The following is a 12,974-nucleotide window of genomic DNA, read 5'->3' as shown; positions in this document are numbered from 1 at the left end:
CATTTAACACCTCGCTGTGGTTTTCATTTGTACTTCCTTAATAACCAGTGATGTAGGACATCTTTTTTTTATGATGATTGACCAATTTACATATCTTCTTTTAGGAAATGTCTGATTAGGTTTATTGCTATCGCTTCTTAGCCTTTTGGCTGAGATCAAGTGTAGGTTAATTGCTCACTTTTAAATTGGGTTATTACAGCATTTCTGTTGATATTAGGAGTTCCTTGCATTGTGCATGTCAACCCACTCTCAGGTGTATGCTTTTTGCAAAGTTAGGAATTGAGCCTAGGGCCTCATGCTTGCTTGGCAAGCTCTGTACCACTGAACTATATTCCCACCCCCCTTGTACTATTTTTGCAACATTTTTTGTTTGTTTTTTGAGACAGGGTTTTTCTGTGTAACAGCCTTGGCTGTCCTGGAATTCACTCTGTAGACCAGGATGGCCTCACAGAGATCACCTGCCTCTGCCTCCCAAGTGTTGGGATTAAAGGCGTGTGCCACTACGACCCAGACTGCAACATTTTTTCTAAGTCAGAAAGTTAAAAATTATCAAAAGAAAAAAAAAAAAAACAGGAACAAGAGGTCAGGAGAACAGAGAATAATATCAGTGATGATGAGTATATTGACGATCTATATTTGGTCAGTTCATTAAAAATTCACTTCTCCAGTGAGACACGGTGGGGTCATGTTAGTGACTGTTGTGTCTCTGGCAGTTACGGAAAACATAAGTGTGATAAACATGAACTGAAGCTAAGGCACTGTCTAGTAGTTCTGAAGAAGGAAGACAGGAAAAAGCTCAAGCAATACCGAGCGCGTTGGATTTCTATGTACCAATGCCTAGAAGGCGGGTAATAAAATGAACTTTATACAAACAGAAAACACAATACTATACGCATTGTTCAGACACTGTGGGATGGGGCTTCTGGCTGACGTGGTCAAGGAAAGGGAAACCTGGCTGAGAGATGCCACAGGGAAGTGAAGCACAGTGATTTATAAAGAAGGGAGTCATTAGTAATTTAGTGGCTGGAATGTGCAGAGCAGTCATCAAGAGGAAGCTGGACTTGGGGTATGTACCTGGAGTCCCAGCACTCTGGAGGGTGAGGCAGTAAGCCTGGGAGTCTGAAGCCCGCTGGGACTGCACAGTGAGAAACTGTCTCAAAATAACTAAACAGGGGCTGGAGAGACGGCTCAGTGGTTAAGAGCATTGCCTGCTCTTCCAAAGGTCCTGAGTTCAATTCCCGGCAACCACATGGTGGTTCACAACCATCTGTGATGAGGTCTGGTGCCCTCTTCTCGCCTGCAGATGTACACACAGACAGAATAAATATTTAAAAAAAGTAACTAAACAAGGGCAAGTAAGATATCCTCTGACTTTTATACGTGCACCATGGCACGTATGTCCCTCTATTCACTCTCACACATGATGTGCATACACACACACACACACACACACACACACACACACAAAGTAATAAAACAAGTTCTTTTGTTAAGGGGTCCTCACTATGTAGATAAGGCTGGCCTTGAACTCAGAGAGATCCAACTGACTCTGCCTTCCGAGTTCTGGAAGTGTGTGCCACTGAATCCAGCTAAAATTAATTCTTGAAAAAAGCTACTAAGAAACAGCCCCCCCCCCCCCAGGGGTGGTGGCAATACCATGTAATCTCAGCATTCAGAAGGCCAAAGAAGGAAGATGGCAGTTTCAGGCTACCTTATGGTAAATAGTAAACTTCAGGCCACCATGGGCTATACTGGGAGACCCTCCACCTCCAAAATCTGCTGCAAAAATAGAACCAAAGAATGAAAGGGAGATACAAACATGTAGTTGTGGATATGTATAAGACACTGGTCAGCTAGATAAAAATATATGAATAATACTGCATATGGCTAGCTGTCAGAGGTAAGACATTGCGACAACAGACAAAGCCATCCAAATATTTGAAGGACATTTCATTATTTAGACAGCGACATATCTGATAAGTTCTTTTCAGAATTTTGTTACGTTTATTTATTCATTATATGTATGTGCGTATGTTTGTGGGCATGTATGTGCTATGATGTATGTGTGTGTAGAGCTCAGAGGACAGCTTGCTGAAGGCTCTTTCCTCCACCATGTTCGCCCCAGTGGTTAGTCAGATCTGGCTTGGCAGCAAGTGCCTTCACAAGGTCCCACACCTACTAAATTCTTGGCCCGTTCCCTGATTACTAATAGTTCTCATACTAATGAGAAGCAACGAGGCATGTTGCTAGGCTGCCAATGAGCAAAGAAGAGCTGCTGCGTAAGGTGTGAGCTGCAAGGATCTGGAAGAACGCGACTGTGCCATCTGTTTCTCCTAAACAAACAGAGCATGGTCACATAGGCTAGGTAAAGTGTGTGCACACGCGTGCGTCTGTGCTGAAGGTAGATTTTAGAGAAAAGATAATGGATTGTCCTGGTCAGATACCGAAAGAGCAAGACAACTCATGAGGGAGAGGAGCCCAAAGAGAAAATTCACATCTGTACAATTTTGAGAAGTTCTGATGAGAAAATACAATATCCACATANAAAAAAAAAAACAGGAACAAGAGGTCAGGAGAACAGAGAATAATATCAGTGATGATGAGTATATTGACGATCTATATTTGGTCAGTTCATTAAAAATTCACTTCTCCAGTGAGACACGGTGGGGTCATGTTAGTGACTGTTGTGTCTCTGGCAGTTACGGAAAACATAAGTGTGATAAACAGGAACTGAAGCTAAGGCACTGTCTAGTAGTTCTGAAGAAGGAAGACAGGAAAAAGCTCAAGCAATACCGAGCGCGTTGGATTTCTATGTACCAATGCCTAGAAGGCGGGTAATAAAATGAACTTTATACAAACAGAAAACACAATACTATACGCATTGTTCAGACACTGTGGGATGGGGCTTCTGGCTGACGTGGTCAAGGAAAGGGAAACCTGGCTGAGAGATGCCACAGGGAAGTGAAGCACAGTGATTTATAAAGAAGGGAGTCATTAGTAATTTAGTGGCTGGAATGTGCAGAGCAGTCATCAAGAGGAAGCTGGACTTGGGGTATGTACCTGGAGTCCCAGCACTCTGGAGGGTGAGGCAGTAAGCCTGGGAGTCTGAAGCCCGCTGGGACTGCACAGTGAGAAACTGTCTCAAAATAACTAAACAGGGGCTGGAGAGACGGCTCAGTGGTTAAGAGCATTGCCTGCTCTTCCAAAGGTCCTGAGTTCAATTCCCGGCAACCACATGGTGGTTCACAACCATCTGTGATGAGGTCTGGTGCCCTCTTCTCGCCTGCAGATGTACACACAGACAGAATAAATATTTAAAAAAAGTAACTAAACAAGGGCAAGTAAGATATCCTCTGACTTTTATACGTGCACCATGGCACGTATGTCCCTCTATTCACTCTCACACATGATGTGCATACACACACACACACACACACACACACACACACACAAAGTAATAAAACAAGTTCTTTTGTTAAGGGGTCCTCACTATGTAGATAAGGCTGGCCTTGAACTCAGAGAGATCCAACTGACTCTGCCTTCCGAGTTCTGGAAGTGTGTGCCACTGAATCCAGCTAAAATTAATTCTTGAAAAAAGCTACTAAGAAACAGCCCCCCCCCCCCCAGGGGTGGTGGCAATACCATGTAATCTCAGCATTCAGAAGGCCAAAGAAGGAAGATGGCAGTTTCAGGCTACCTTATGGTAAATAGTAAACTTCAGGCCACCATGGGCTATACTGGGAGACCCTCCACCTCCAAAATCTGCTGCAAAAATAGAACCAAAGAATGAAAGGGAGATACAAACATGTAGTTGTGGATATGTATAAGACACTGGTCAGCTAGATAAAAATATATGAATAATACTGCATATGGCTAGCTGTCAGAGGTAAGACATTGCGACAACAGACAAAGCCATCCAAATATTTGAAGGACATTTCATTATTTAGACAGCGACATATCTGATAAGTTCTTTTCAGAATTTTGTTACGTTTATTTATTCATTATATGTATGTGCGTATGTTTGTGGGCATGTATGTGCTATGATGTATGTGTGTGTAGAGCTCAGAGGACAGCTTGCTGAAGGCTCTTTCCTCCACCATGTTCGCCCCAGTGGTTAGTCAGATCTGGCTTGGCAGCAAGTGCCTTCACAAGGTCCCACACCTACTAAATTCTTGGCCCGTTCCCTGATTACTAATAGTTCTCATACTAATGAGAAGCAACGAGGCATGTTGCTAGGCTGCCAATGAGCAAAGAAGAGCTGCTGCGTAAGGTGTGAGCTGCAAGGATCTGGAAGAACGCGACTGTGCCATCTGTTTCTCCTAAACAAACAGAGCATGGTCACATAGGCTAGGTAAAGTGTGTGCACACGCGTGCGTCTGTGCTGAAGGTAGATTTTAGAGAAAAGATAATGGATTGTCCTGGTCAGATACCGAAAGAGCAAGACAACTCATGAGGGAGAGGAGCCCAAAGAGAAAATTCACATCTGTACAATTTTGAGAAGTTCTGATGAGAAAATACAATATCCACATAGATTGTTTTCTTCTGATCACAGTTGGACAAAGACCAACATACCGTAGACTTCTGGGAGTTGACTCACAAAAGGCAAAGTTAGGGATAGACACAGGCTTATAAAGAGGGATGGACCATAATAAAGGATTCTAATATTCTATTTAGAGCAAGACATTTAAGGGTGCAGAGGTAGGCTTTAATGGAAGCGTGTGCGAGAGAGGACTGCGAGTGCTGTATTCAATGCTTCAGCAGTTAAATGCACTTAAGAGCACTTGCTGCTCTTGCAGAGGACCCAGGTTTGGTTCGTAACACCCACATGGTGGCTCACAATCACCTGTAGCTCCAGTCCCAGGGGACCCAACACTCATTGTTTTATGTGTCTGGGGGATGTAGTTCAATTGGAAGGGTACTGGTTTAGCATGCACAAAAGCCTGGGTTTAGATTTCAACACTGCCCGAGCTAGACTGATGATATATGCCTGTCATCCCAGCACTTAAATTGTAAAGGCAGGATCAGATGTTCAATGGTAGCCTAGCCCACATAGTTTGAGGCAAACAAAAGGAAAAGAAGAAATCCATTACTTTTGCACACTAAAATTAATTGAAATATGGAAAGAAATTGCTTTCTAAAATATGAATGAGGCCGGAGGTGATGGCTCACGCCTTTAATCCCAGCACTCGGGAGGCAGAGGCACGTGGATCTCTGTGAGTTCAAGGCCAGCCTGGTCTATAAGAGCTAGTTCCCGGACATGCTCCAAAGTTACAGAGAAACCCTGAAAATATTGTTTGATTGCTGATGATGGAACCCAAACCCTGGGCATGCTAGGCAAACACGGCATCACAGAGCTATACCCTTAGCCCTCCAAGTTGGAATTTTAGCAAACATTCCAACTTTGCTTAACCAAGGTACTGGTGATGTATTTAGTCCAGTTAGTAATAATGTGTAAGATCACATAGCTAGGATTTGAATTGCTAGTTGGCACCCAGAAAAGATGCTGTTCATTTTCAGAGCTGGTCACATTGCCAGTGGGAGTGACTGTCACTGTTATGTTTGCAGTGTCATTACTGAGGAAGAATCTCCTTCTGCCTAGTTAGTTGGCATATGACCTTCTAGAATATTCTTGCTTTTTGCCTAGTTTTGCTCATTTATTATTATTATTTTGAAACAGCATTTCATGTAGCCTAGGCTGGCCTGGAACTTACTATATAGCCGAGGTTGGCTTTGAACTCCTGATCCTCCTGCCCCCACCTGGGATTACTGGCATGTGCCACTATGCCTGGCTTGTATAGTATTTTTTTTTAATATCACATATGCTGCTCCTAAATCTCCTGACTCCCCTTTGCTTATTGGATGAAACCTAAACTCAGATTAGCATTTGAATCCCTTGTTTTCTTTTTCTCCTTCTACCCCAGTAGATTTTGATTTCTGGGAGGCTGAACAAGCATTTCATGGATTTCAACCATGGGTGACTGCTCCAGATTAAGCAAATCAAACAAAGCGGGCAAGTTTTACTGCTGTGCTGCTGTCAAACAGTGGAACTGCACCTTCTTTTCTTGCGGGTTGGCTCAAGCCTACGGCGTTCTGCCTACAAGGCAAACAGTGAGCTGCGGCTTCCCAACCTCTGTTTGTCATTGAGACAGGATCTTACTAGGTAGCTCAGGCTTGCCTCGCACTCCTGACTCTCCTGCTTCAGCCTCCCAAGTACTGCGATTCCAGGCTTGGGCCATTATACCCATTAAAAATGTGCATATTTGAAGGGCACAATTTGATAATATTTTTGCTTATGTGTACACTTTAAGAAACCCCAGCAGTTAACACAGTGAACTGATCCATTACTAAAATTTTTCACGTGTCCCTTGGTAGCCCCTCCGTCCAAGCGAACAGTTTTCAGCATACTGTCACTTTAGCTTAGATTACAGTCCCTAGAATTTTGAATAAATGGAACCATGCAGCATATATGCTTTCCTTTGCCCTGGCTTCTCTTGGCATATTATCAGTTGGTAAATATTTGGGTCATTTCTGCTTTTTGCTTATTTTAAGAATAGGTTCCCTCCCTCCCTCCCTCCCTCCCTTCCTCCCTCTCTTCCTTCTCATCTTAAACCTTCCCCCTTAGAGTTACTGCACCGTGCATTATATATCCCTAATAGCAGGGCACATAAATTTCATTTTCTCCATATCTTCAGCTTCTGCCTTCTCAGTTTCATTTCTTGCTTCTTTCCCACTCCAGGAGTTCCTTCCTGTCTCGTCTTTTAGTGGTCTTGTTTGATCCCCCTGTTTTAATTTTTAAATTAAATTATCTTAAATGTTTGAGTATTTCACTTGCATGTGTGTCTGTGCCCTATATGCATGCCTGGTACCTGGAGAGGCCAGAAGTCATCAGATCCCCGGAACCTGAGGTATAGATGGTTGTGAGCCACCACATGGGTGCTGGGAGCTGAACCTGAACCTGTGTACTCTCAAAGAGCAGCTAGTGTTTTTAACCATTGAGCCAAATCTCCATCCCCTCCCTCACCCTCTCTTTTCGTTTTTCAAGACAGGGTTTCTCTGTGTGGTTTTGGAGCCTGTCCTGGAACTAGCGCTTGTAGACCAGGCTGGCCTCGAACTCACAGAGATCCTCTTGCCTCTACCTCCTGAGTGCCTGAGGGGGCGGGTATTTAAAAGTGTGCCTGGTGCAGTCCTTGGCTGTCCTGGAACTGCCCTGAAGACCAGGCTGGCCTTGAACTCAGAGATTTGCTTGCCTCTGCCTCTGGAGTGATGGATTAAAGGTGTCTGCCACCAGAGCCAGGCCATCTCTGTTTTAAATGCCCTTTGTTTGTTGCCAACAAGCAAGTTTCTGTCTTTCACCATCCTTCTTCTCTGAACTTTTGATCTGTCCCTTTTATCTTAAAACAAATATCATTAGAGTTCTGTTAGTTTCCTGTTGCTGTTGTAATGACTTGCCACAGGCACAGTGGGCTAAACAATGCAGACTTTCTATGCTACAGTTCTGGAAGTCACTACTCTGATGCACATCTCTAGGGGAAAACCCATTTTGTAGCTCATTAAAGTTACTGACAAATTTTAGCCCTCTTTGCTTCTAGGACTGAGGTTCTTGTTTCCCTACTGGCTGTCAGCTGAGGGTCATTCTTAACTTCTTGAAGCCATCCCTGTTCTTTGGCTCCTGGGCACCTTTGTGTTCAGAGTTAGTCCTTGTCATGTCTCTCTTGTTCTTGCATTTCTAGCTTCCTCCCTACACGCTGAGTCCATCTCCTCAGTTTTTGAGGACTCCGAAGAGACTGGGAACACCCAGACAAGCCAGAACTGTCTGTCTCACTGCTATAACTGTAGTCACTTGTTCAAGATCTTTTTGTCTCAGGGAATGATGCCTGTAATCACACTACTTGAGAAGCTGAGGCACGAGGGTTGGTATGGGCTAGAATAGGAAGGCCCTGCCTCAAAAAAACAAAATAAAACAAAATAAGCCCAACTCCCAAGTTTATTTTGTTGTGTAGGGGAATACATTAAAAGGTTCTGGGAAGCCGGGCGGTGGTGGCACACGCCTTTAATCCCAGCACTCAGGAGGCTACTGCGATTAAAGGTGTGTGCCACCACTGCCTGGTCTGTGTGGCTGACCAGTGTGGGTGTACTCGCTGATCTTCAGGCAAACTTCATTTATTAAAATACAAATGAAATATCACTAAAATTAGTGTCAACCGAGTATCCAAGTATATGCACCTAATAGAGGACATATCCATTCAAATTACTATAGTCCTTTCTTCAAAACGGAGTTCAGAGCCAGGCATGTAAGGGGAAACCTGTAATTTTATCTATTACAGGAACCTAAGTAAGGTCGATTATGAGTTCAAAGCCAGCCTGGGCTACACAGTGAGATACTTTAAAGTATCAAAACCTAGCAGGCTATGTGGCCCCATACCTTTAATTCCAGCAGTCACCAGGCTATGGCAAGAGGATTGTCATGAGTTTGAGGCCACCCTGGAATACACAGTTTCATCCCTGCCCAAATGGACTGCAGAGTGAAATCCTGTCTCAGAACAACTCCTGTGAAAAAGAAAATAAAATAGCAATAAAATGAAAGTTTACAAAAAACAAATCCGTTCAAAACCAGGCACAGTATAAAACAAGTGGAATTCTCCTGTTAACAAAACCCAAACAACCTAAGCCTAATTCAAGACTCATTACCTCAGAGCCCCTACTCATTACTAGCCCCATGGCCGCCCTGTTGGTAGGAGATGCCACTCTGTCATGCTGTGCTTGGCTTTGCTCTGTAGCCCTAGACATTCCTGGGTGCAGGTATGTTTTCTTCTTAAGTTCTTCCTGGGTGACTAGCACACCGCACTTCTTTATGATTCTTCTGAGGTTCTTAGTGCTGGGAGGTACACACTGGCAACCAGAAGTTAGGAAGGCAGAACATCTTGTTTCACCTCTAAGGAAGTAAAAATAGCTCTAAGTTCATTTTAGAAACAGAACTAGAATTTTAAGGAGTTGTTCTGAAACTACAGGAAAATGAGACATATTCTTGATTCTATTGAAAAAAAAATCACAATTCAGTGAGGCTGGAGAGATGGCTCAACTAGTAAGAGCACATACTGATCTAGAAGAGGACCTGAATCTGGTTCCCAGCAACCATGGCCAGCAGCATACAACCACCTGGAAGTCCAGACCCCAGGGATCTGGGCCTCTACAGCACCTGCGCTCACACACACACCCCTTCACTCCATCACACACATAACTATGAGTAACTCTTAAAAACCAAGCCAAATCAAAACAACAACGTCCCCCTCCGCTCACAGAATATCTCTGTGCCAAGTAGCATTTATGTGACATTTGCGGAAGACTGCACGGAAGAAACACTAAGATGAGAACAATCTGAGGCTAGATGGTAACTCTTGTCAAAAACACACTTATAGAATTCAACATTTTCTGAAAGTTTGTTTTGTTGCTTTAAAGAAAATAACAATAAGCAAACGTGGATTATTGACAGGATGCAGTATTTGCCTCCCCGCAAATACTAACAGATCAGGCTACACATGTCAGCTTCATCCTCAGTAAAACAGACTGCTGCAGAGGTGGGAAAAAATGAGTTATTTTGTATATTTAAATACGACAAAGGTCTGAGAACTTAACCATAATTTTATAACTTTGATTAGGAATAAGTAACTGATTTTTTTCCCTTTTAAAAAATTAAAGAAAAAATTTCAGAGTTATTTCTGTATGTGGGTGTTTTTCTGCATGTATGAATGTGCACCATGTGCATGTCTGGTGCTTGTGGAGTTCAGAAGAGGGTGTTAGATCCCCTGGGGCTGTAGTTACAGATGGCTGTGAGCCACCGTGCAGGTAGGTGTAGGGAATTGAATTCGGGTCCTCTGCGAAGCAACAAGTGCTCTTAACTGCTGAGCCAACTCTCCAGTCACATTTTTTTCCTTTAGAAAATAAGTTTAATATGGAAAAATACTTTCAAAATTCTGAAAACCTTCATGTATATGGCAGGGAAGGAACAGAAAACATACATGAATTCATGTCAGAAATACATTTATTTATTTACTTATTGTTTCCTAAGATAAGATTTTACTACGCACAAGAAGAACTTGAACTTACCTACGTAGCTAAGGCTGATCTTGAACTCATGATCTTCTTGCCTTAGCCTCCCAAGGGCTATGACTGCAGTGGGCACAGCACATCGTGTTAACATATTAATGTGTTTAAAATACATGATTGGTACTATTTGGAAAGTATAGTATAGCTATATGAATTTTACATGGAATCCTCATTTGATTACATTAAAACAAACAAAAAACAAACAAGCAAAAGTTTCTCCAATGGGTGATTAGCCTAAAAGATTTTTATTTTATGCCATTTTGGAGGAGTATGTGTGTCATATGTTCTATCTGTCCTTTCTAGCCAGTTAGGACATCTTGTGAGAATAACAGAAAATGATTGAATAATTTGTTTTCAGGGTCGGCTTACAAAAGAAGTTAAAAAGGCAGATAATTAAGGCTGCTGGAACTGTGCATGACGTCAGTCAGGAATGTCAGTGCATCCTTAAGAAGTCACGGGGAAAACTGGCTTCTTGAAATAGAAGCTTCTAGGCTTGGGGTTCTTGAGTTTTCAATAAAGAATAAGGGTTCCGGGGCTGGAGAGATGGCTCAGAGGGTAAGAGCACTGGCTGCTCTTCCAGAGGTCTTGAGTTCAATTCCTAGCAACCATATGGTGGCTCACAACCATCTGTAATGAGACCTGGTGCCCTCTTCTGGCCTGCAGTACATTGTATGCTTAATAAATAAATCTTAAAAAAAAAAGAATTAAGGTTCCAAGGATGAGCATTGCAGTGTACACCTGAAATCTCAGGTGTCTGGGAGTCTAGGCAGGAAGATCATGAATGAGGGCAGCCTGCACTTCATAGCAAGATCATTTGAAAAAAAAAAAAAAACACCAAAAACTTTTCATTTAGGATTTTTGCTAAGGCCTAACCTACATGGTGGTTTGTGCTCTCAAAAGCCCACAAAGATCTAAGTTTAAGGATGTCTATATGGGGAAGCCACAGGTCACAGTTAGAGAAACTTGGATTACTTCACCTGGACTCTGGGGACTGGGCTTGTGACATGGTCTCTGCTCTGCTTCTTCAGCTGCAAGATGCCATATCCTGCACATCTGATTGCCACTAGGCTTCCGTACAGTCTGGTGGAGCGCCATGTGACAGAGCAGTGTCACAAAAGCTTCTCAAGGCACAGGTATTCACAGGGAAAATTTGGGGTTCTGATGTGATGTATGGCCTCGTGGTCACATCTCCAAGAGCAGCAGGCAGAAGGACCCTCTCATTCCTCCTGATGTGCACAGTTAGGAGGAGGGCGTAGTCACTTGCGACTGCTGCACGCCGTCCATTCAGCTCTACAGAGTTGGTTTCTTAGATTCCAGTTTTCTGGGCTTGAAGAACTTCTTTAGTTCCCGCAACTCCTGGGGCTGCAAACTTTGGTCCACCCCTGGGGTCAGTTTGTAGGTCAGTGGGGACAGGATGTAACCATTTTGATAAAGAAAAATTCTTTTACAGAATTCAAACATGCTAAACATAACTCCAAAATATGGAACGACCTGTCAAACAGAAAATGAAAATTGTGTTAAATTCTTTTTTCAAAAAGACTTACTTTTATTCACCTATCTGTGTGTGTGTGTGGCTCGGCACCCATGGGGGCCAGAAGAGGGTACTGGGTCACTAGGACATGGAGTTATGTGTGGTTGTGAGCATCTCAACATGGGTGTGGGGAACTGAGCTCAGGTTCTCTGGAAGGGCAGCAAACACTCTTCCTCACTGAGCTATCCCTCCAGCTTACATGTTAAACAACTTTTTGAAATTACAAAATGAATGTTAATTTAATTTATTGTTTGGTTTTTGGACACAGGATTTCCCTGTGTAGCCTGGCTGTCCTGGAGTCCTGGAACTTGCTCTGTAGACCAGACTGGCCTTGAACTCATAGAGATCCACCTGCCTCTGTCTCTGAGTGCTGAGTGCTGGGATCAAAGGCGTGCGCCACCACTGCCTAGCTAATTTTTATTTTTTTATTGGTGTGCACTAGGAAGTATGGGGAGTAAGAAATGACTCTATTCAGTCATTTCCCTTTAGCCAATTTCAGTGTCTCAAGGTTTAATTAACAGAACAGGGAAGCTGTCCTGAGCTGAACCCAACCCTTTGGAGCCATGAAGTAAGTTATTAAGAAAAGGTGTTTCTGCGGCCGAGCTGCACCAGGGTCAGCTAAGATAATAGCTGTGGACAGCACTACATGGCGATTCTTTTTGGAATCAAAGAACGTAGAAAGAGGAAATCTGGTACAGTGCGGGAGGGGAAGAAGGATGGCAGAGCCCCTTAAGGGCATGCCCTGGGCCAGCACTGGGTCTACATGATTATGCATGTCGTTGATTTGCACTGCTCACCACTATATGCTGGGCTTGACTGCATATTTACATGTGAGCTAGCTAGTCCAGAGTTCTTGTTCTTAATTCTGGTGATGGAAGTCTATGGAAATATAATTTATTCGTGGATTGTATTTGTATTTCTGCAAACAATTTTAGATGGGGACTATATTCTCCTTAGGGGTCCATGTGTCCAACTGTTGGAAAATGATGTGGGAATGTCATATATCAATCTGTTGATTTCATTGGTTAAGCAATAAAGGAACTCCTTGGCCCTGATAGGTTAAAAGATAGATGGGAGGAGGAAACAGAATAGAATTCTGGGCGGAAGAGGAAGTGAGGTCAGACTCTGCTCTGCTCCCGGAGAGACCCAACAGCTGCTTTCTGGAGCAGAGACACCAGGATGGACAGAGGCTAGACTCTTCCCGGTAAGAGCACCTTGGGGTGCTTACACACATCATTAGAAATGGGCTAGTCCAGGTGCGAGATTAGCCTGTAAGGGCTAGAGTTCATGGGCCAAGCAGTTCTTAAATGAATACAGTTTGTGTGTTGTTATTTCAGGC

At 43.3% G+C, this 12,974-nt stretch overlaps 1 protein-coding gene and 1 non-coding gene across 4 annotated transcripts in view; both read right to left on the bottom strand.

Annotated features, from left to right (window-relative positions):
- Positions 1 to 427: 427 nt before the first annotated feature.
- Slc25a43 (solute carrier family 25 member 43) overlaps positions 428 to 12,974 on the bottom strand; it is a 47,554-nt gene continuing 35,007 nt past the window's right edge. The window contains exons 5-7 of one of the 3 annotated variants that reach the window (XR_007588692.1): positions 11,082 to 11,595; positions 8,423 to 8,932; positions 428 to 1,297 (exon numbers count right to left, since the gene is read on the bottom strand). Coding sequence is in view for 1 of the 3 variants with exons in the window: in XM_050121957.1 (XP_049977914.1) it covers positions 11,395 to 11,595 (201 nt within the window). In the remaining 2 variants the exon portion in view is untranslated. Of the gene's footprint in view, positions 1,298 to 2,724; positions 3,284 to 8,422; positions 8,933 to 10,004; positions 11,596 to 12,974 lie in introns of those variants that run through there. The other 2 variants (XR_007588691.1, XM_050121957.1) reach the window with 2 other exon arrangements.
- On the bottom strand, positions 12,065 to 12,196 carry LOC126488469 (small nucleolar RNA SNORA36 family). Its single transcript, XR_007588696.1, has one exon. It is a non-coding gene; the product is annotated as a small nucleolar RNA SNORA36 family (small nucleolar RNA).

This window comes from Alexandromys fortis, unplaced genomic scaffold (assembly GCF_014885135.2).
Source record: "Alexandromys fortis isolate MF-2015 unplaced genomic scaffold, M_Fortis_MF-2015_v1.1 scaffold_189, whole genome shotgun sequence".
Lineage (NCBI taxonomy): Eukaryota > Metazoa > Chordata > Mammalia > Rodentia > Cricetidae > Alexandromys > Alexandromys fortis.
This window is presented reverse-complemented; position numbering and strand designations above follow the sequence as displayed.